We start from the raw sequence: 24,899 nt of genomic DNA on the forward strand, positions 1-24,899 counted from the left end.
TACCGAAATACACTTGATCCACTCAAATGCTTGCTTTAATGTAAGAAAAAGTATAAATAAAACGAATAAGCTTCCTGGAATTTTTTACTGGATGCCAGTAGTACAGAGCCCCCAAAACAAATCTAAGTCAGACCGACCAGTTAAAATGGCCGCAGCAAGGGATCCCTAGAAATCTCTCTGGATCTCCGGGGACTGCGAACGGAAACGGAAATGGTTTCGACTTGTTGTTGTTTGCCGACAAGGGCCCCCCAAAAAGGGCATCTGTGGGTGAATTCCTGAGTGGGCGGTGAGCTGTGAGCCGTGGCATATGCCCGGCTCGTTCTGTTGCCGAAGCTTTTAAAAACTTTGATTGAAAGCCAAACAGAGCCGGCCGGGACGGGACCGCAGTATGAGCAGCTACACAACCACCGAAAGCCAAAAACAAAAGCCCAACAAAAGCCCCTGGTTAGAACAAAGACACAGTCCACGTTAAACAATAAAAGGGAGACAGGCATTGCAAAAAAGGGGGCGGTGGGAGCCGGAGGGGGCGTGTTGGCACGCCCACGCAAAAGTTTTATAATTGAACAAACGAAATGTCAACGCCAGTTCAAAGTGCCACCCACTGCAGGTGTAGTGGTGAGTGGGGATACAGGAAGTGTGTACGACACTGCGAAAAATAAGAGTATGGTTTGAAGTCTTTTTGTACCAAATGTTAAATATATTCTTCGTAAAACTACTAATTTAAAATTACAATTTGGATAATACAAATTTAAACAAACATTAAAATTTAAAAACTACTATTATATCCCTATCGGCTGTGACTGATCTTTAATATTAATCAAATTAATCTAATCAAATTTATAATTTCAAAGTAGTAAATATTTTAAGCCAGTTTTAAAGTGGGCTAGCAATAAAAAAACACAATTCAATTGGTTTTCTGTGCAGAAAATGGGAGCCTGGATAATAACTCGCACTTCGAAGTTCCATCGAGCCATAGTTGTTGTTTTGTTTGCATTTTAAGTTTTACGGCGGTGTCTTGCGAACATTTTTGGCATTGCCCTGCAGGAATTTTGGCCAAGACAACAGCCAATGTTCCCGGGGGCAGACAACCTCCGAAATTGAGTTAAACTGTTAAGCCCTGGCAAGTTTTGCCCGGGGTGAAAGTGGGAGTCCGGAGGAAGTTCAGTAAGCTTATTTGGCATTAGAAGCATGAAATCAAATGAAGCCTGTCAAATGCACTGCAAATGCTTTTTGACTAAGTAAACACAATTCCGATTGAACAAAGCTGATTGGGCGAGGATGCTGGAATCAGCTGAACTTACGGCGAAAGTAAATGAACGGGGCCAAGGCCAAGGAAACTCAGATGGGTGGCGATTAATGGGGTTAGTGTGTTTACCTGATTAGCTCCTCTGCTTAAAGGAAACTTTTCGCCTGGATTTTATGGCTTAGGTGGTAGATATAGCGTAAAGTTTTCAGCCACGATTGCCAGGCATTCAATTCTCTCAGTACCATTTTAAAATTAAAGTTTTCCTTTCAGCGTTTCAATCAACACTAGCCGAAACACCTTTTATTTTTATTTCTCAAGCTTTTTAATTACTTTTCGTCTGAAGGATTAACCTTAGAGTGATTGTTGAGTTTAAATGGGATAAGAAATTCTAGATTTAATTTAGATAAGATAAGATATAATATTTAAAAGTAGTAATCATGAAAGCGAGGTTTTGAATATAAGTATCTTATAGATATCAAGACATTAAGCAAACTCTAAAACAAAACTTCTGGCATTAATATTAAATTATTCCTGAAAATAATATAAAATACCGGAAATATGCAATCGAAATGCGATTTTATAGGGTTAATCTGACTCTCGCCACCCTGTGACAACTTTCAGGAGTAAAAGTCAAAGTCAGTTTCCCAACGACAGGACCACTTTTAGCCACAGCATCTGGGCCACCAGCAGCCAGCGCCAAATGGCCGCAATTTCTAATTAGAGTTATAAGTTTTCGCCCGACTTTCAGCTGGCTTTATACATATAGTCGGTCGGGGCGGGGCGGGGTGGCAACAGGGGAAATGGTAGAAACTGAGGGATATATATGCTACTTACACACAACAATCATGTCGCCGTGCTCGGTGACCGTTTGGAAGGAGGGCGCCTCGCCAGAAACCTCGCACCGGAAGCGGCCCGCCGACTGCAGATTGACGTTGCGCAGCGTAACAATGGCGTCGCTCGAGTTGTGCAACTGCAATTAAAAACGAGAGCGGAAAATAACGGTCAAAACGGGGTATATCAGACGGGAAATAATGTGCAGGAACCAGAATTCTTAATGCCCTAAGCAAGCTTGTGGATTCTACCTTAATAAATATATTAATGCAAGCCCAATCCCAATTTTATATTTCTATAGAAACACCTGTTTTGAGTGTCTTTTTTGATTTGCATCTATATTTTTTCATGTATACTATATGGTTAATAAAGTCTATCAGGCTTTGCTCGAAAAAAGTTCTTATTTTTTATAATTGTTAAAAATTTTTAAAAAATATCTGGCAATTAATATCTCAATATCCGCTTATGACTACTTATTTACGAAAAAGTAAAAGTAAAAAATATGAATCATTTTTTTATTAAATCCCTTCGGTTTGTAAAGATAGATAATTCTCTTTGAGGTAACTTATTAAAATGAATAAAAAGGCCCTATTTTTATAATGGTATGTAGGGGTATTATTTTACATTCACTAGGATAATATAAGCATTTAAAAAAACAAATCACTACTAAGTATTAAGTACTTTAAAGCACAAATACACCTTAATTAGGGTACGAAAGGAAGGACTTTGTTGGATCGGGAGAAATGGTTGAATGATGGCTACGCAGGAGATGGCTGGTTAAAATTAATGTAACGAAAAGTGGGCAAAAAGTTGCAGTTGCCCCGGACAAACCCCCCTTTTACAGTAACTCTTGGCGTTGTCATTGGCAGTTTCAATACCATCAGCCAGGGGCGTTGGCGAGGGGGCCGGGATGGCTCCTGCAGCCACTTTGGACGTTAATGTAACGTAATTGCTTTTGAAAACTGCCGCAGCTTCGCTTGTTTTTCAAGCTGCCCTTCTTTTTCTGGCCTTCTTGTTTTTTGTTTTCCTTAAATGCCTTTTAAATGTCCGAGATGTCCAACGCCTTCGTCCCCTTAAAAATAGCCCCCTCGAAGGGTCGCCGCTGAATGTCCGACCAAAAAGGGTTAGGCAAATATTTCACTTGAACTTAAAGCCATTAAATCCGGGTCTAAATGCGGGAGGGGTTGCGGAGATCAGCTGCCTGTTGTTCAACCCTCCCACACCCTTTGTTATCTGGCCAAGCAGAAAAGTGCACTTTGTTATCTTTTATTGCGCATTCTTAGCCGGCTCAACCCCCCTACTTGTTGTTGCCTTAACCTAATTTATAGTTTACCGCACAGACACACGGACACGAGATAGAGTTGAGCCCAGGTAAACCGCACGTCTAGATCCTAAGTTGGCCTTTGGAGTAACAGCCAACTATTGGCCAACTGCAATAAAACAAGCCAAAACAGCAACAGCAGGCACCCCCTCGGACGCACACACTTGTGTACATAGATATATCTCCCCGCCGCAGTCACTCAAATCGATTATGCTAAAACAATACCCAGCAAATGGAGCCAGCTCACACACTCGCATCAATTGGTTATCGCTAACTGGCATCTTCTGTAACCCCCATCGTACCATCCTCATGCCCAACATCAAAAAGTTTACCGCCAAGCAGCGAAGGGAACAGTGCACAGTGGGGTGCATAAGCAAAAGAAGTGCTTGAAATAAATGGGTTCATTACTAAGTGCTACAGGAATGTTTTTTTAAGCACAATTTTGTGTTTTATCGCTTTTTAGAAGCAGTTTACTGATGGGTAGTAAAAATAACCCATGTAGTGTTCTTTAAAGATAAAAATAAAAAGAAATTCAACAACATATCATTATTTTTTAACCTTTAAACAATTTTTTGTTGTATCAAAACCAAGGTCTTTGGGCATATGTGTTCAATTTTCTTTGAAGTGCAGGTACTTCTATTCATTCATTCATTCATATCAAAATAGTTCGTTTTTCATTTGATTATATATCATTCTGAAATCCACTGTACCCCCGAACGGAAATCGTTTAGTGGTAATGTGGAGCGCGGATCGCAGAGTGTGGAGTTTTCTGCGGCGAGGGCAACGCGCTTTATGGACACTCCGTCGACCACGCCCACTACCGCCTGCAAACGCAAAAGCGCAACTTGAAATATTTATTGCACTTAACGAGCGACAGAGACGTACTGAGTTGGAGCGAGACGCATGCATGGGAAAGCAGATTTCACTTTTTCGGTAGCCGATTAGAGGGAAATGCGGGGGAAATGTGGAATTGTGGGGGAAGGAAGAGCGAGCGTGGCATGTCGAATGTAACCATCAACTGACTGCGATTGTCTGCTCACGTGCTTATCTGAAACTCGCTTTTGCCACCCCTCCCCGCTGCACCCACAGCGTTCCCTTTTCCGCTTTTCCAGCGGTTTCGGGGGCTTCGGTGGGTTAACGTCTAGTGCATTGTTACGTGCCAAAGTTTAGTGGCTAAAATAATGGAGCAACGGCAGAGCATGTGCCCTACACCTAAACTCATTCTATTTTTGCGGTCGATTAAACAGTTCGATCTGCGAATGTTTTATCTTTCTTGGCATATGTTTGACATGCCATCTGTATCTCCTCTTAAAACTCCTAACTTGGCTTGAAGCGTTCCTAGAAATAAGATTTGTACTGCCTAAGACAAAGAAATTTGAAAGCGTAATAAACTGAAAACTTTGTTGGCTTTTAGAAAGTGCATGTGAATACCTGTGTTGTGTTTTAGTATGGAATTTTGGCAGCAAAAGAAGTGCTGTGGAGCACGCAGATAACTAAAGGTGAAGTTTTGGCATTGAAAACTTTTTTAACTATTATCTTGCGTTCCATGGAGTAATCTTGTACAGCTGAGCTTCAGGCAGTTTTTAAAACATTGTTGTCATTTTAGGTTCCTGATAGCTATACTATTTAATTGCTAATAACACTGCACTACTTTGACTAAGTTTTAATTAGTATATAAGCATCTAGCATTTTTTAAAGATTTCCTTTCAAGATATAAATCTGCCTTGCCTTGCTATCCGTCCTACAAGGATACAAGTTTTCAAAGCATAGTCTGGAACTTCTTTCGTCTCTTAGTTCTTGTCTCGTAGACTTCGCACAAAGGATGTGGCATTGTCTATGAAGACGAGGGCTCACCTATCCTTGCTACTGTTCTATATGCTCTCCCCAAATCACCTACGTCACAGCACAAAACAATTCGGCTTTCTTCCCCACAAACGTGCAGATCATAAAAAGAAAGAACTCAGAAAAAATCTAAAGATAGATTTAAAAAAAATAAATAAACTTATTAAAATACCTAAAACATTTTACATTTTAAAATAAATTATTTAACATTTGATATAAAATATGTTTGGACAATTGCACCTAGTACCTTAAAGTTGTTAATGTTTATTTAAAATAAAAATTTCTTTATATGTAGTAAGAAAAAAGAAAAGCCAGCAATGCATTGTTTTCTCGGCTGAAACCACAAAAGTATGCAACGTTGTTTTAATGTTTAGTTTCAGGGCGACACCAACACAAACTTTGCTTTGTTCTTTCCCCCAGATGTAAGGATACTCACATCGACGTTAACACCCGGCAGCAGGAAGGTCTGGGCGGGCGGCATGTCCCGCGGCACATAGCGATAGAACTCGTTGCCATCCTTATACCATTTCACGGAGTAGAGGGCCTCGCCGTCCAGATCGTACAGACACTCCAACTGCGCCACGGAGCCCTTAATCACGTACATCGGTATGCGGACCTCGGTCAGTCTCAGGCCAGTAACGCTGAAATCTGCAATTAAATTAAGGGAAAGAACGAATTAAAGCGGAGTTTAACCAAATAACTAAAGGGTTCGGGGTTCATTGGAGTTGAGAAAACGAATGATTATACAGGAATATTTCGAAAATTGATCTAAGTTCTATACTAATTACAAAAAAAAATGTAGGTACTAAGTATGTAACAAATTCCGGGCACTGCGTACTTAAAAAATAATACTAAAATGCTTAGCAAGTTGGCTAAAAATGTTAAAGCTTTCAAGCTGTATTCTCCATTAATGCCCTCATGGTGAGAAAATCCCACACAGATCGAAAAAGTGTAAACCTTTTAAATTTACATTTTGCCTTATTTGTGCAGGTGCTTAAAAACTTTAATTGGCGGCGGTCGCCTGATTGATTTATGTAGCTGGAAATTTTAATTAATTACCAAAGTTTATTTTCACTAGAGCCCGTGTCAACTGACCAGCAAAATGAGCGATGGACTCAGCCCAACCCTTCAATGCATAATGTATTCTTAATATAATTTATAAAAAACATTTACCATTTTATCGGCCACACTTTTTGCGTTTAATTTGTTAAAGTGCTTCGTAGCAGCGTGGTTATGCGCTTTATATAATGTTATACCTACATATTAATAAGTCAATGCGTTGACAGGAAATGATGTTTTGCTTGGCCACATGATTGAGGGTCTTCGATTCATATATATTAAGTCGGGCGGGGCGGACAACTTCTGAAGCGCACTGTGCCGTTGCTTTGTCACATTTTATGGCAAACTTGTTTATTGTCAATATTGGCAATGAAACAAGCTCGCACATATAGTGGGCGGGCCAGAGATGTAGTGGAGGATATGGGATCTATACGGACTCACGCCCACCCACTCGTTTCGGCGTGGGATACAATATTACACCGCCCCAGGATGACTGCTCACTTGGCTTTCCCAGGCCCACACTTTCCCTCTGCCTCTGCCACCAATCGTTGCACATTACAAGTGTAATAAAATGTGAGAGGATATTATTGTACACACTGGCAAAGAAAAGGCAGGACGCACACAGGCCCACATCAATCTGTATGACTACATCCCTATCTATATACCAATCTATATCTACATCCATCGCTGTGACTTGCAATTGTTGTCGGTTCAGATGAGTTCACTTGAGTTGAGCTGAGTGAGAGCAATGTCATGTCCAGTCGAAGACAGAAACATTTTGCGGGTCAAATATGATGAGAGACACTTTGACAAGATGTTTTTCACTGATTTTCAATTAACTTATGGATAAGCTATTCAATCTGATTGAATTACTTTGCAGGAAATAGGATTAAAATGGCAAACTAAATTTCGGAAGGTTAAAGGTCAATCTAAAAATGTATCTTGTATAAAAAGAAAAAGGACAAAACGCTCGGCTAAGAAAGGTTGATGCTGAAAATTAATTACATTTAAAAAGACAATTAGTTCATAAAATCTATTCAGTTTAACAATTTAAAATGTAGTCAGTATACAAATTTTAATATGTAACAATTTGTTGCTACTGATTTTTAGCTTATTATTACGAATAGACTAAAAAGATTACAAATGATAAGAGGCTTAAGTTAAATCAAAAACAAAGCTGACAGACTGCCAGAAAAGAAAAAGTATCACAGGTGTCAGAATATTCAAACTCTTGTATCTGTGTTTAAAATATATATGTTTCTTGTAGCCATGGAAATTCACACACAACCAGCCACAAATGGGAGAATGAGGAGTACCTTAAGCAGCCACTTGCAGAAAGTAGTTTGCCACAATTTGCAGGAAAAGTTGCAACAAATGACAGTCAGCTCGGAAGAGAAAGGCAGGGGCAAGGCGAAGGAGAAAGGGTTGGAGGGGCCAAAGGACATTAATGATACTGCATGGGTGAAGTTTCGGTAGAAATCCTCTCCACAAGCTCCGTATCCTCTATGCGAAATGAACTCCTTTGGCGCACTTGCTGGCCAGCATCCAAAACAAAGAAAAATGCACACGAGCGAAGGTAAAGCAAATACAGGAGCACGGAAGGCAAACAGAAAAACTTTCATATTATTTGGTTTTCCAGCGAATTTGGGTTACAAGCTCTCATTAATTCTGCTTAAGAGTCGAACTGCAAATGGGACTGTGACGCAAAGTAGTAGCGAGCCAAAAAATGTAGTACAGTCATGGCTCCAGAGAGATGAACTGAGCTTTGAATATATATGGATAACGAATCCTCGTTAAAACATATTATATCTACTTATTCGACTTACACAAAAATATGGAATGTTTTTGATTTACTTTGAATTAATTTTTTTGACTTTTAAAATAAACTTTTAAAATAGAAATATGATATTTCTAAAATATATTTATACTAAAATCTGACTTTTCGAGGTCTTACTGTAACCATCAGGAGGAGCATCCAAACAGCTGAAGCATCAATGGAGGCAGCAGCAGTTTTACGAAAAGTTTTGCTTTTTGGGTAATTTCAGTAACTTTGGCATTTGGGCGCCTTGACACAGTAACCAACACACTTAATATACGCCAGCCCACACACACCCGCACACACACAGCGCACATGCAGAATGTCAACAGGACACACAATGGTGTTCTCGTATCCTTTGGTTCTTGCTGGAGCTGAAGTTCGGGTTTGAGTGGAATTAATATGCTCAGGCTGCGACCTTTGCCAAGTCAAAAATCAATTTCCCCTTCGCCCACACTTCGCGAAAAACATGAATTTAATATTAATATTTGGCCGAATAAAAATGAGCCCCTTTCTTATGTGTGCTCTCAAATCTCTAAAAAGAAATCTTTAAGATTTATCTGAAAATTAATGCCAAATTAATGCACCTCCCCCAGTAATTTGTTTATAGTTTAGTTTAACAAACTCTTTTTAACGTAATTCGAGTAGAAATATATTTTATTCCTGTGCACTCGGTTTGAGAAAAGTGAATTTCGTTCTTTCCTTTTCTACTGCCAACTTTTTCTGAGGGCGACAAAAGTTTCCTTTCATACTTCATTGGGGTTAAGTGATTAAATTTGCAAAGGACACAAAAATACGGAGAAATATTTTCAGTAGAAGTAACTAAAAGGGGGTGCGTAAAGCAAAATGGGTAAAAGAATGAGCGGAAAGAAAGTAAGACAAACTTTTTCACATATGACACGAAAATGTATGCGGATCCACCGCCCCCTGCAAGATATCATTCCCCCATTTTATAGGATGTCACGCGTGCATAATTGCTAACAAGTCCAAACTTTTGGTGGCAAATGGTTTCAGACAACGCGTTTCTTTGCTTTAAGAGTGACGTAGGTTACGTCACGATCGTCAATCCTAAAACCAAATCAAAATAGTCTTTATAAGAGAAAAGAAAAAAATAAATTCTTTAGATGTTATTACTCTTAAATAAAATATTTAAAATTAATATGTATAACATCCTTTGAATTTTTGAAATATTTTTTCTCTTCTTATATATTGCTTGCACAGAAAAACATCAAGAAATCCCCAAATATTTATAATTTTAAAAGAACAATTATTTAGAACTATGAACTCATTGCATCAATCACTGAATTTTGTCCAGCAATTGCATTCATCTGGCCCACAGTACCAGTGAATAGGCGACAAATCATGTTTGATACCGGTGCGCCTTGGGGATGCTCTCAGAAATGTCCCAAGCTCAACTGTTGCTGCTGCGCCCCTGGCGGGGCTTGTTTAAGCTGTCATCGGTTTTGGAGCTCCTGAATTTTTGGGTGATGCGCGGGCGGGAACCACTGCTTGGGGCAGGTCACTGTGTCCGTATCGTTGCTCTATTGCCGGACATCTTTAATCTTCGACAAAAAGTTAGCCTCGTTAGGGAGCTGGCCTTTTTATTCGAAGGCCGAGCCGCTTTTTCCCGTTTTCCCCTGTCCCGATGGGTTTTCTATCTCGAAAACCGTTGCCCGTAGGATACCTCTATTTTTTTGGGACCTAGGGGCCGGTTCAGGCTTAATATCCGCTGCCAGCGCCTTTGTTGTTGTTGTTGCTGCTGTCCCGTCTTTGGTTTATTAGTAGTTCGTGCCAGGACACCAAGGAGGCTAGGATGCCAGGATGCCAGGACGCCAGGATACAGGATACAGCAGGGCAGTAGATGAAAGGAGCCGGCAGCCGAAGCTGTTTGCCTATGTAAATGTCTGCACATGAGCCAGGACTATGGGCTATCCTCATCCGCATTCCCATCCTGCCAGCCAGCAGCCATCCAGCCAGGACAAACAATGGCAGTGCGTGTGCATGGTCCTGGCTCGACTCCTTCTCTTCCCCACTGCGGCCAGTGCCCGAGGCAGCAATATTTGCTTTCTCCACTCTCATCATTTGCATATAATGGCTCTGTAAAAGTTCATAAGGATCTGGGCAGGATACGGTGGAGGGGCTTCGGAGCGTTGCCTGCAATTCGATTGCGGAATTTAATAAAAACCCGTTGCAGGCCATGCATTCCCTGGGATTGAAAAATACTACAGTAGAAGCTCTGCTAGAGCAAAACTATCAGATGCTATTTGTCTGATTTTGTATTCGATAATAGACAGCATTGTGTTTTTCCGCACCGCATTTGGTAAGGGATTGAATTTGAGCTTAGAAATATGTAATCCATTGTGACATATAAAGGGGGAAAGGATACCTGCTTTAAAATCTCATACTCTAGCAAATACTTTATGTTTATATAACTTAAAAATAAATTATAAGTGCATAATAAGTTAATAATATATAATAATAAAGTTGTAACTGCTGGCGAATTGTTACTGTAACCTTAAACGCTGCAACGAAAGCTAGATCTAAACTAACTGGGCCGAAACCAAATCCAAAAGGGTTAAGCGTTGAAAGGCAACCAACAATTTTTGCAGCAAAATATGTTGACCAGCCCAGATTTCTGACTCAGCCCGGCTATCTGAACCCTCTGGGATGGGCAAATATTCGCGATTCTCGCTTGGCCTGACTTTAATGTGTCTGGGGGCCGAGGGGCGGCGGCCGCCTTAGGGGGCGTGGCAGGCAGCGCAACAATTACTTCAGCCCTCCCTGGGGCAACATCAAAAACAGGGTGGGGCTTGAAAAAAGACAGCGGGAAAAACTGTATGGAAAATGAAAAGAAAACAAGGCGAAATGATGATTAGGGGGTGGGGATTGGGCAACTGGACCCGGAGCTGGGATTGGGATTCCGCAGGGCCTCGGTGCAAATGGAGGTTAAACTGGACCACGACTGTAGCCCCTCCCACTCCACCTTGTATTCCCCAGCTCCTCGGCTGCCCCTGCATAAATATTAAATTGCTGAGACAATAAGATAAGAATATGGCCTGGACTTGATTAGGGCCAGAGAATAAAAGAAAAGGGGCGTTCCGTTCCATATCCATAATTTCCGGGGAGAGGTGGCTTTTAAATTTGCGTGAACGGCAAAGGGAAGGGGCGTAGGAGCCCTAATTAGTTATGGATAAAATACAGGATTTTTGTACACTGCCCCTTTGTTTATGTATCTTGCTTAGACACCTATATGAGTAGCTTTTAGTTTTTTGTTCTACAAATTTTACTTCATTAAGGAGTAGCAATGTGCTAGTTGCAAAGAATAATTTAGGATATTTTTAAATAGATAACATATTTTAGCTTTAGTTTTTTATTCATCAATTGAACTTTATTTTTACGAATGTTTTCCTTACGCACATATCGCATTTCTCGCGAAATCCAATCCCATTTTCCTTTTTTTGGGAGTCCTTATTCGCCATCATCATTTTTAGGCACATCCTCCTCCATGAATTTCAATAAACCTATCCCAGGACAAGCACAACCTATATATCCTTGCCTTTGTCCATATTTATCGATAAACCATGATTTACGCTCATTATTTGCTTACCCACCCACACATGTAGACTGTAAGGACGAGACTACTTGCGATTGTGTTGGTGCTAAGCAATTTTCTCTCACATCAATGCCAACAGCAAGTGAATGAGTGAAAGCAACAGCACCAACAAGGATAACAACAACTGGAACTGGTTGGCCGCCATTGGAGTAACGCCATTATATTCATTAGCATCACACACAATCTCACTCGGCTGCACTGGAAGAAAAACTGAGTAAAATCGAAAAGAAAATATGTAGCCTATCCATGAGGTAGTTCAAATATTTATAAGAAATTGAGGGTTCATAAAACCAAATCTACAAGTAAGAAGCAATATTATTATTATTCCCCTATTTACGTATGTAGTTGTATTATTAGAAGTGAGAACTTTTCTAGCAGTGCAGGCAGCGGCTCAGTAACCAAATTGTTGCTATTGTCATGCACTGCACATTCCTCTCCATACATGCCGTTTTGGCTTCCCTTTCCTAGGAGCGATTATATTTATACACATGTGTGTGAGCTGGTTTTTCCTTCCTTGGGCTGTGTTTATTTTGGTGCTTTTCCCCCACCGCCCCCCGGACTTCCCAGCTATCCTCCTCCGCTGCTCAGTTGCCGAAGTTTGTTTGCGCTACTGTGTTTTCTTTTCTGTTGCTGCTGTTGTGTTATTTTCGCTGACTGGCGTCAGTAATTTGCTCCTTATTGAGATGTTTGTTTATTTACCGAGCAATTTGTATTCATTGTGCGGCTCAAAGGGGCAGGGGCGGACTTCGGCGGGGGGCTGGTATCCCTCAAGTTTACGATGTGCCTCTGTGTTGGCCTTGGTAAGTTATAGTTTCCGCAACTCATTTGGCCGCTTTGGTTGGCAGGAATTGATTTTATGCCGCCATCAGCTGGGCAGCAGTCCTACCGCGCTCCTTTTTGGCCAATTTAATTGTTTATTTTGGTGGTTTTCCCTCTGCGGAGAGGAAGAGATTTGGCCCGACCATTAGCCAGCTGAGTTAATTTATTTGCAATTAGTAGGATTTTTCCAGGGGCCCAAAGGATGAGCGTGCCTTACTACCTTTTTGGGGATTTCTTGAAAGGGCTGCGCTCAATATACACATTTCTGCACACCCAACTCAAGATAATCATCCGATTCCACTTTTAATTTATATACAAATGAGCTCGGAGCCTTGAGGCTATCCCAAAGTTTTTTACCTGAAAATGTCCAACAAAAACGCTTGCAACTCCCTGTAATATGCAATTCACATAACACACACACACAACACCCGAAACTTTTGCTGCACTTGAACTTTGCTCGGTGTGTGAGAGGGACAGCTGCAGGGTGTCCGAAAGAGAGGGGTGTTCTGGGGGTAGAAAGAGAGGGGGAGTTGCACACGTCGCCTCTGGGCTGAAGCTGAAACATTTTGCTAATGGAGCTTAAAATTTATGTAACCTATTGTCGAGCTCTAGCCCGCAACCCCCCCTGGCCCAGCGTCCATGTCATGCATGCAAAAGTGCAGTGTTGCAGGAGAGGGGCGCTGGGTACAGGGGGTCAGCAAAAACATATTGCATACTTTTGTGCATGCAAGCTGAAAATTAAAAGCGCTTACGTTGGCACAAAAAACCATGGGGAAAGCCAAAGAACAGGATGAATCCGAATAACGACAAACGAAAAGCAAATGAAACGAATGCGTAGCCAATGCAAGACCCCCATTTTTTAAACCCCCTTCGCCCCTTCTGCCACTGGCAGCAAATGAAGCTGTCTTGCGATGCGATTTTCCACTACCAACCGCTTTTCCCGTTCATCAAGGAAACCGCAGTGGCGGCGAAAAAAGGGAAAATTATAATTCGAGGTTATTAATAACGGATGCCAAGTCAAGTCAAAGGGAGTCACTGTGGCCACTGGTTTTCGTTCTTGCTCCTTCTCTCCGGAAATAACAGGATACAACCCTTGCCAAATGGTTATTTGTGAAAATATTTTTATTTCCTTAGTTTAGTTAGATTCCTCTAAATTATCATTATAAAATACTACATATCTCTTGAAAATAAAGATCAGGTGGTTAAGGGTAATATTGAACAAGTTTTAACCAAAAATTTTGGTTTTCAGTTAACAGCTTACGGAATGGAGACCCACTTTTAGGTTCTTTGGCAAAATCATAATTTAAAATCAATTTGATTAGCAGCCAGCTAGTTAAATAAGTTTCAAAGTGGGTGCACTAAAACCAAGACAAGTTTTATAGCCCTTCTGCGAATGAGCATATAAACTTGTAATTAATTTTGGTGGAAATACTGCTTTGCTGGTAGAAATTGAGCTGTTATAATGAGGGTTGCCAGCAAACAAAAACGGAAAAGCTGAGAAAAAGGGAAAGGGAGAAAGCAGAATCGGACTTATAACAGCTTTTGACTTTCGTCTGCTTTCCCCGCTCCCTTTTGCTTTTCTTATGACTTTTGGCACGAACTGCAGCTGTTTGTGCTGATGATACTGATGCTGATGACGATGCTGACGATAATGTCGCCGATTTGCCACATGAATACAAATACAACAAAGGAGCCGTGGAGCCGCTGAGCGCATCCCATTTTTCCAGAAGGGCAGGAATAATTTAGTACTTTGTTGGATAAATGTTTCAGTTAAAATTTAGCAATTCGTTGCAGAGTCAAGTGAAGAAACGGAGGGAGGAGAAGTCAAGCAGCTCAGAACCAGGAAAATTGTTGAATTTTTCATCCCGCTTTTCCACTCACACAGACACAATCACAGATGGAATCACGCTCGCACACATGGGAGCCATGGTTATCCCGTCGTCTCCCTTTTGTTCTGGCTTCTTTTGTAATTACTCTCCGGATCTGGCTTAAGCCATTTGTTTGACTTGAAATTTATCTGGATATTTGCCTGTTACTTTCCTTCCCTCACTGACTTCCTATTTCTGCTTCACACAAAAAGTTGTATCTTATTTCAGTTGGAAATGGAATTAAAAGAAGGGAGCAAAGGGAAGAGAAACAATTATTAATCTATCGGATGCGCCTAGTCTGACAGTTCCCAATCGATAAACGCTAAGAAGACAATTGGGAACACTGTTATTCTCTTTCTTAGATAGTACATCTAATGCGATCAGATATCGTGCATTAAAAAGCAATTCAATCTAGTTGTTTTAATTGTTTTAATCTCCATAAAAACTTGTTTGCTCACATAAAGCCATTTAGTATTCCACTTAGGCCAAACCAATCAGAATTGTTGATTCGACTAGATGCGATTAGGATTCCTGTTGCTCAGTGTAGGGGAGGACGTTTTGCGGTAACCTCAAGGCCCCCAGATAGCCATCAGGACTCGGCAAAAGGACGGCGGGCCATCGAGGAAGTGCGTCTTGTCGCTGCCTGCTTATTGAGGCTTAGATCCGATTTGCCAAAAGACAAGCCGCCCATGAAATTGTTTGTTTATTGAAAAATGATTGTAAGGGGAGTCGCACGAGGACATCCAAGGAGGGGGAGGACGCCCTAACAGAAGGAGGATTTGGGTAAGAGCCACAGACAAGAAACCGAAACCAAAACAGAGAACAAAGGCAACAGTAGCAGGAGTCACAGCGACAACAATCCATCGATACAGTGGGAGAAGAAAATATATGTTGTGCTAATGTAAACTAATTAGACCATACTTAAGGGTAAAATGATCTTAACAATTTTATTTTTTATTTTTAAAAATATTTATTTAATTTGCGACACAAAGTAAATGGTTCTTAGCTAAAAATAATACTTGAAATATATCATTAAAAAATGTAACTGCACTGTTAAAATATCTTTAAATTTATATTTCTAGAAAAGCTTTGTAGCTCATTCATTTCCTTCTAAACTGATATTATTGAGTACTAAGTCATTAAAATATTTAAACCTATTTTTTTCGGTGCACGAAACTGGATGGCTGGCAAGCGATGCGATTAGGCGATAACCCAGCAGCGAACCTAAAGCCGCCAAATGGTCTGTGAATGCTGGAATGCTGCCCAGGACCCCGCTTTCCGATCCCCCTTAACTCTCAGTCCTACGCCCGTCGCCTGGCTCTGGGCTTTTGTCGGCTTTTGGGGCCCATTATCATTTTTGAAATCAATCTGTTTACAAGGCATAAAAGTTTATGCCCACAGATGTATATTTCACTCTCTCTCGTGCTTTCTGATTGTACTTTGATTGCTTTGTCGCTGCTTGAAAAATCGTTTGTTGATTTTTCCGTTTGGGCCTTAGTCCCCTTTTTTTTGTTTTTGCCCACTTTATCTGTCGCACTATAAATTTGTATTTTTTTCAGCTGATGAGTGCTTTATGTGTGTGCGTGCTGGCAAGAGTATCTGTGCGTTTGAGTCGAGTGTTTGCGGCACAAAAGGCGGCGACTGTTGCTGTTTGTGTGCATTGATTGAGTGCATTGAGTTGTTGAAGTTTGTTGCCAACAGCTTTCCCCCATCCCAGCCCCGCCGCCCCTTATAAACAACAGTTGGCCAAAAAAGTTTTCTGCCTTTTTGCGGTTTTGTGATATGGCCAACAAACAAAAGCACGCAAAAATAGAAAAACGAAGAATCGAGAAGAGTGGCAAAAAATGTTGACAACAGATTGCATTTTGCCATGTTTAACTGCCTCAAAAGGGTAAGAGAGGGGGCGGGGAATGGGGGTTGAAAAAATAGGGCCAATGGAAAGGATGTAGAGGAATTTCTGCCTGTTGAATATAGGGCTTGAAACATTGACGAGAGGTGCGAAATAAGTTATAACAAATTTTTGTTTTTAGAGAAAACTTAAATCGTGACATCAGTTTAAAAAAATTAGTTTTAAAAACAATTAAAACGTTCTTATAATATAACCATAAAAAAACCTTTTATATATGTACAACAAATTCTGGGAGTATTACAACTTTTGAAGCCAACCTCTCTGCTAAAAGTTCTCTTTGAATTCTTTCTAAATAAATAAAAGAAGGCTCTGCAAACGTTTGAAAATGCTTCAATTTTTTCTGTGTTTTTGCGGCCAGTTAAAGTGTTTAAAATGGTTTCATTGAAATGTTTTCCGAGTTAATTGAAGTTTTGGCTGAACTGTAAAAAGCACTGGGGAACAAAGAACATTGAGATATAAACACCCACTGTGGTGGAAATACACACCCACTGCCATAAAACACAAAGGTCACACCCGATGGCAACGCCCCTTTCCCAGCCACTCGACCACAATTTGCATCAGAAGTTGAAAAGTCGTGGAAAAGAAAGCCCTTAAGGGAGGGCACAGTGTCGGACATTAAGGTAAATGCGTCGCCAAGAGTCTACGATTACCGCAACCCAAACCCGAACCCCTGACCATACGGATACCTTTGTCCTGCTGAAATGACACTTGCTCACCTTTTGACTAATTGTATTAGATATATTGTGAAACCTTAATCATGTGGACGCCTCCGCCTTTACTTAGCCCTCATCCAATTCCCCCGCCTCCTGTCATCAAGAAACTGCAGTGGGAGATATATATACAATTGTATGTGGGCTTACTATATATTGGGGAAAAAAGGGAGGAAACCGGCTGACTGACATTGCTCCCCTGAGGTGTTTCGGCTGAAAATTTGCCGTGTGCATTGAAAATTATATGTCTTCGGGGCTCATTTATCCGATTCTGGGGTGGAGCTTTCTTCTTTAACTTGTACTTCTTCTGGCTCTCCCTGCTCATGGCCTCAGCCAGTGGGTGATTACTTTTAAGGAGCAGTTTAGCTCCATTGATAGATATCCCATCTGACTTTAGGCTTAAAAAGTGGATTAACTTAAAATGTTACATATTTTAATTATCTTTTTTATATTTATTTATTAAATTAGTGCATTTAAGTATATATATATTATTATCGGCCTTAAAAATCATATTTCGTACTCTACTGTTTCCCACCCTTACTACTTTGCGAGGTATCAATGGATTCACTTGATGAATTTGAGTTTCCCCATATCTTTCTTTAAGGCCCGCCTTGGTTTTATATTGCATTCGTCTTTTTCTTGTCCCATTTTCCACCTGTCGCCCTCCTCCTGCCACCCCTGCTCCTTTTCCACCCAGGCTGTGGGCTTTATTCAATTTCAAGTTTCACTTTACTGCTTTCTTCTCCCCACTTCGCTTTGGTTTTGTTCTGGGTTTGTCTTTTCCTGTTTTATATTTAACTTCTCGGTTTACCTTTTTTCTTATTTAATTAATTTCACTGTCTGCCTTTGTGTTTGTATGTGTGGGTGTTGAGTGGGCCTGTGTGGGTGCGACTGTGTTGGACATGGCCAAAAGCCCTTTGCCCTTTGCCTGGGAACTCGGTGCTGCGGGTCAAAAAATGAATTGTATTTAAGCTACCTTCATTGCTCACTCTCTTGTCTCTTTATGCCGCTCTACAACATTTTTATATTCCATAGTTTATAATTATAATTGCTGTCATTACTCACCCACATGCGATAAAATTTTAATTATGAAATAATATTGTCATAAAATGGTATGCAAATTCTCGCTGGGTTTTTCCGCAACTCCGCTCATTTATCATTAATCGCCAGTAGTTTCGCCAGGGGGTATTCAATTTTATCTAATGTTACTGCAAAAATCCCATAAATTATGCAAATTTTTAATGAGCACCAGGAGAAGGAGAACGTGCGGGGGGCAGGGCGCTTTTCACTGCCAATTAGAGAGTGTCTCAAGGCTTCCGGCTGTCGCAGCTGCGTGGCAGTCAACATCCGCCCACCATTTTGGGGCCACAATTAAAACATAAAAGTCACTCATACGTCATGTAGGCCGTCCGCCCATCAGTCTGCCCGCCTGTCGTGTGGGTGGGTGTGTGCTTTGCGAGCGTTTATGGCATTTGTGCCCAGCAGGAGTTCCGCTGATATGCCACTCCCCCTTCCTGGCCCGCTCGCCCCTTCCCCGTCGCCAAGCTGCGGTCACAGGAGCAACACAAATTGCTGCCTACTTTTGTGGGCCTCTCACCGTGGAAAATAAATGTAAACGAAAAACGCAACAAATGTTGAATGCAAATAAAAGGGAGAGGAATGTCACACAGTGTAATTTATGGCTGTTTGTCCCGCTAAAATATTCACTAAAACGTTTATATTTGTGCCGCATCAAGTGTAGAGAAAGTTTTATAAAAATCATTGGGGACAAATATAATTGTCCCTCTGTTTACTGTAGAAAGTTATTATTCAAACGTTGCATTTTAATTACCCCTTTCATTATTTGTGCACCTAATTGTTCGCAATTGTTTTTCTAAATTAGCTGAAATGTGGGGTTATTTAATTAGAAGTCTGATTGGTGGATGTTGATAGTAAAACAAAATTAATTAGTTAAAAGTGTTTAGTTTAGTTTTTGATTAATGAAAACAATACTTGCAAAAAAATGATTTCATAATAATACAAGGATTATCTTTACTTGCAATTTGATATTGTCACAATTACTTAGTTAACCATAGTAATTAAATGTGAATGTTTTCGTTTTACGCACAAATATATTTGTTTAGCTGCATTAACATAACTAATTAATAAAGCAAAACATATTTTGCAACATTAGACGGAGATTAGCTTCTACGTTTTTCGTTCGGTTTATTTTCTATACATTAATTTGAGCAGCTTAAATATATATTATTTATTTGTGTTTTTTCCGCCCGAAGCAGTTTCAATTATCCATTCGGGTTTTGTGGGTTTTTAATGCATAATTTACACTCTACTCCCATGGTGTCTGTCCCACATTGCTATACTTTATTTATATGCCAGAATTTTCCCCATTTTTGTTTGTTTACTTGTAATAGCAGCACACGCATGTGCCCCTTTCCTTTTTTCAGACCTCCTCACCATTTGTTTGCCTTTGCCTTACAACGAAATATAATTTGCGCATTTCTCTTCCCCTTTCTACCGTGTTGTTTTTTTTTTTGTTTCTGAGGGAGCGACAACTTCTTTCACTTCCGCTATGCGACGACACTTTTCCTTGGGAAATGGAGAGAGGTGCAGTGTGTGTTTTACTATGTAAATGTGTGAAATTGCTACGCGCCGTATGAAAATTCCCACATGGGGCGCCACACGAGACTTGGCTGCCAGTCCTTTCCACTCGCTCTGTTTGCCTTTTGTTATTATTATTTCCCTTTGCCTTTAACCTTTCCACCTCCTATCGTGGGAGTTGCTGAGTGGAAAGCTTCGCTGCACTCCAAGAAAATGTGTCAAAGATATGGATATCACTATTAGGGAGCTCCAACGAACATTTTAAAAGTCTCAAGAATGATTGACACATAACATAAATAAGGTTATCAAATTAAACTAGAAAAATGGTTTCCTTTTTTTGTTTTAATATTCCCATACTATTTCGCATTAAATGGGTTTATCTCTCCTACCAAAGACATCAAGGAAAATTTTAAAAATATAATTTATTTGCTAGGCATACTAAATTTTCGTGTGGTCTGCCACCAAATATTATTTTCGACGTGTAGCGTCGTTAGTTTTATTTCATTTTTTGTCCTTCCTTGCTCAGCTCCCTTCACTTTTCTTTGCTTTATGATTATTATTGTTGGCGCTGCTTTTGCACAGAAGTAAATACGAACGTCTCGCCTGGAGCTAAATATGTTGTAACTATAAAAATGCTCGTCGTTGTCTCACTGCCGTCGCCGTTGTTTGTGCGTGAATTATTACTAAGGCGAACTTTTAGCAGTCACTGTGCCAAGGGGGTAAACATCGAAATGCGTTTAAGTCGACTGCACGTTGGCCCGGGGCTTCTTAGATCTTAACTCCTTCTCGGGATTATTCCTCCTTCGGAGCCCCTTATTTAGTGCATTCTGCTGTTGCGTCCCTTCGAAGCCCTTCTATCCTTAGTTAATGCTCCTTCCGCTGATCCTGTTCGCCGTGACAGAAGTCTAAGCGGTTTAGGTTGCAACTGTGGCATTCAAATGAAAGCTGACAACTCGCGAGGAGTCAAAGTTCAACAGACTGGGGGCGGTGAGTAGTTTGGGGGCGTGGCACATTTGCTTGCGCTTACATTACAGCAAAGCAAACAAAAGATGAGGACGAGCAGACCCTGCAAATCCCTCAGGAAAGTCGCAACAGAGCCATGAGGCAGCCACGCCCACTTGATATCCTAAAAACAGGGGCGACAGTGTTTCAAATACTTTTTTAACAATTCCCGCAGTGTGTGTGTGGCGCAGTGTCTGTGTGGAGCAACATCAGCTCATCAAGTGTCTAAAAGAGAGCATAGTGAAGTGGGAATGCAAAAAAAACTGAAAACATAAAGGGAAAGAAGGACGAACTGGGAGCTCAAAACGCTGCAGGGCGGCATGAAAATGTTCAAGTGTGTAAAATGTTGAAATTGCATAATATTTTTTCACACACACACTCGTAAAAACAAACGAAAGGATAGACAAGGATCTGGCTGCCTTATTGTCGCCAGGCGCTTATCGGGTTAAGAAAAGTAATCCCATACTGGCTGATTCCGGGCACATAGACTAATTGATACCCTTTAGAGGCAAGCAAAGGCTTTATTAAATAGTATTTTGAGAGCATTGGTTTGTGTAATGAATATCTCTGGCAACTATATAAAATGTATAAAAATATGAATACGATATGAAAACTATATGTCCTCTACTATTTCTTAACAAAACTAAGATATTAATTTAAACTTTGAAAAAATCGGCTGCCTTAATTTCGGGTTTTTCCTGGCTTGATCATTCAATGTGATAAAAATGTTCCTCCCAAAAATATTTAAATTATTATAACATTTGATACTGTTAATAAAATTAGAAATGATTTCTTATAAATTATACTTCAATGTTTTCTATAACATGTTGCTATAAAAATGTTAGCCAGAATTATTTGGCCAGCACGTATACCCCACTTTCTTTAAGGAGACAATTGATGACGGGAGAGAAAGCAAAACAACTTCCCAGTAGTGAGAGCCGCTGCGAGCTGTGCGACATAATCAGAAGACACCGACAAAGGGGCGTGGAAGGGGCCAGGGAAGGGCTGAACTTCATTGGTGAGGGGTTGAAAACTGAGGGGCAGCTGAAGCTCAAGAGCGAAATTGCACTAAAAAAGGCAACTCAAGTGCGCAGCCCTTAAATGGGGAAAGTTTAATGCTTTCATAAGCACAACAAATCCTAAAGCAAACCCGCTTTTAGCCCCCCTTCGCCACACCTCCGGGCTGTGCTTCCAGCTTCTACTTTTTTGCCAGATCCAGCCAAGTGAAAAATAGACGAACACTGCGTGGCGCATTTTTCCAGGCATATCTTGGCGTTTTATGAGCCAGCTCTATTCCCTTAGCTCCATCCCTTCCTCGGGACCACCATGCCACTCCCCATGAACCATTCTTTTCTGCTGCGGCGGCTGCAGGTATAAAAATCAAGAGTTTGTTGTCTTTGGCTGCGGGGCAATAATTTTCCCTCCATTTTTGCATTTCTTGCCTTCTCCGAGTCCATATCCTCCATCTATATTTTACCCCTAGCCCTAGTGTTCATCCTTTTGCAATGAAAGTGCACAAGTTTCGCGCTTAATGGGTCATTTGTCTTTTTTATAAGGCTTACGGGTGAATTTTTTGGCGGGGCGGTGAGGTGATGGTCATAAAAGGTGAGTGGGGAAGAAATTTTCTAAGGGCACATTGGTCCTGGTCCTCTACACATCAGCTAATTATTAGGCACTGTGAAATATATTGGTTTCATGGCATACTTTTAGGCTGCCGACAAAACTAAGGGGAAGAACCAATTTAAGGATATTTTTGTAATGTGATTTACCACAAAAAGTCTTAAGTCTTAAGTCTCTTAAATCTTAAAGTCTTAAATTAAATTTTTTTTTCTGATCCATCTCTATCTTAAAAATCTTTATTTCAAGAATGTATGTTCTCCAATTAATTATTAAGTTAAAAAAAAGAGAAATAAAATATTTGTAAAATGTCACCGCCTACAAAATAATGCATAAGAAACTCATTATAGATTATTTTGCGGGGTAAACTAAAATTTTTTTGTATTATATTTTTATCCATAAATAAAGGCATTAGCTGGAATTTTAATACATTTCGCGCTGCCATAGTTATATTTCAATCACGTTAATTTATTGGACCAAAGAGCAGAATATGCCTGCCGAAGCTTTTTAGGCCAAATCAATTAGAATCCACCTAGCCACAAACAATTCACCAAGCTTAATGACCAAAAAGAGGCGGCATGGGCGTGGGGTGCTAGGGGGCTTACGCCCCGAACCACAATTAAACGCACGCAAATTGTGGGGCACACACATAAAACAAAAAAAAGTGCTCAGCAAAAATTATGGTCTCAAGTAAAAATTAAAGACGAGCTTAACGAGCTCTCCTCCCACATTTTTTCCACCGCTCTTCTTGGCCAAGCTGGAAAATTGATGCAGCTGACAGCACAAGAAGAAAAAGAAGCAAAACCGGCAAAGAGCACCATTAAAATGCAGGAGGAGGAAAAGCCGGCGGAAGGAAAAGCGGGAAGGACCGAAGTGGATATTAAAAGTACACGCAGCAAAGAGCAAACGAAATAATCATAATTTCTGCTAATAAATTTTATATATTGCCGGCTTGCCTTACCCCGGCAACAACTGACCAACGTCAAGCAGGGATACACTCAAATATATTATATATCTGCAACCTGCTGAATCGGCTCGAATGCCGCCGCTTATGTGGCCATAAAACTTGAAGAGTTTCCCTTATTTCCCCCCCTCATGTGTGCATGTGTGAGTCTAAGCTGGAAAAAATGCTGGCTGAAAAGGAAAAATAAAAATTTTAACATTTTCCTTTGGTCTCCATGGCACAAACTGCCATGAATGAAAAACTTGGCTGGGGAACAACAAAATTGTGCGAAAAAACGCCGAAATAGGTATTGCAAGGGGCAAAAAATGCGGAACAAATAGGGCACAGAATCAGAGCAAACTGTGAGCAGCGAAGGCTAGGAAAAGCTTCATACGTTAGTGAAAATTAAATTTATTGCAGTTTGGAAAATTTCAAAAATATTTTATTTCCATTTTTTGTATCTGGTATATATATATATTAAGATGATCAATTTTATTATTCAAACTATTGTAAACCTTTAATATATTTATAGTTGTATGTTTTTCTCATAATAATGGCTTTTTAAGTGTTTTTTAATTTTTCTTCTCTCTAATATATACATTTAGTGTAAATAATTTTTATTTCACAAATTGCAGCTGTCCACTGATCAACATACCCAGTTTATAAAGTGGCGAAGCACAACTTCCCCTAGCCGTCGGTGTGCCTGAGCGGGTATGTGTGAGTGTTTTGCCTTGGTGCACGCCAAAATGCAAAATGTTACGTTTCATAAATTCCGTTGCTTTAATTACAAATTTTGACTTTGGCTGCTGCTGTTGCAGGGATCTCCTCGCTTCTGCCGTCGCCCGGAAAAGTGGGGAATCCCACGCTCACAGAGGCGCCGAGAAGGTTGGAGAGGGGGCCTGTGTGGGGGGCTCCAGACTCCCCGGCACTTGGCTGGGCATTCATTCACTCTAACGGCATGTAATTAGTGTGGCTCTATTAAAAGGCGCCGCCTGTGCAGCAGCAGCAGCAGGAAAGGAGGGATTTTCTACGTTTTTGCTTCGTTTCATGGAAATTAGTGTTTTAATGTATGCTAAATGCGGCCATTATCCCGTCATGTCCTCTGCCAGCAACTCTCTCAATAACAATTGGCCAGCACATCCGATGACATTAGGGATTCAAATCCCAGAAACAATATAAATCCACCCGATGAGCCTCCAGTTTTCCTAGACTAAGACTGCATTAATCCCGGCTTACTCATTATAAATAATTTTCAATTAGCAGGTACTTCCCCTTCTCCCTATCTCGATGCCTTCTCGAAGGCAATTGCCTGGTAATTGACTTGAGTAGGCGTGGCGTTTTCTAATTAACCCGACCATTGTTGGGCGGCCAATCGTCCACTGATTAGACCGCCGAAGTCAAGAGCCCACCGCATCCTGCGGCTAAAGACCACAACTCGATGTGGTAACTACAGCCCAAGTTGGTGTCTTTAAACTAAGCTAAAGCCACTGGCAATGCAAACATTTGTTGTCAAGCTGGTGCAGCTCAAAGCAGAACTATTAATGATTGAATGTTTAATAACAAAAGAAGTATACGTCTATTTTAAGTAGATTAAGCGAATATTTATTTTTTTCATTTATTGGTTGGTACAGATCAAATTATTATACTCCTCCTACGTAATTAAATAAAATAAATTCAAAGATTATGCAAACCAGCTTATATAAAA

General features: G+C 40.5%; 1 protein-coding gene across 2 annotated transcripts in view; it reads right to left on the reverse strand.

Moving 5' to 3' along the window:
• The window catches only part of LOC108034159 (uncharacterized), a 75,345-nt gene that overhangs the window by 4,010 nt on the left and 46,436 nt on the right, over window positions 1–24,899 (reverse strand). For both annotated transcript variants that reach the window (XM_017108964.2, XM_017108963.2), the window contains exons 3-4: window positions 5,677–5,888; window positions 2,081–2,216 (exon numbers count right to left, since the gene is read on the reverse strand). In XM_017108964.2, coding sequence (XP_016964453.1) covers window positions 2,081–2,216; window positions 5,677–5,888 — 348 coding nt within the window. The remainder of the gene's footprint in view (window positions 1–2,080; window positions 2,217–5,676; window positions 5,889–24,899) is intronic.

This window comes from Drosophila biarmipes, chromosome 2L, assembly GCF_025231255.1.
Source record: "Drosophila biarmipes strain raj3 chromosome 2L, RU_DBia_V1.1, whole genome shotgun sequence".
In the NCBI taxonomy this organism is placed as follows: domain Eukaryota; kingdom Metazoa; phylum Arthropoda; class Insecta; order Diptera; family Drosophilidae; genus Drosophila; species Drosophila biarmipes.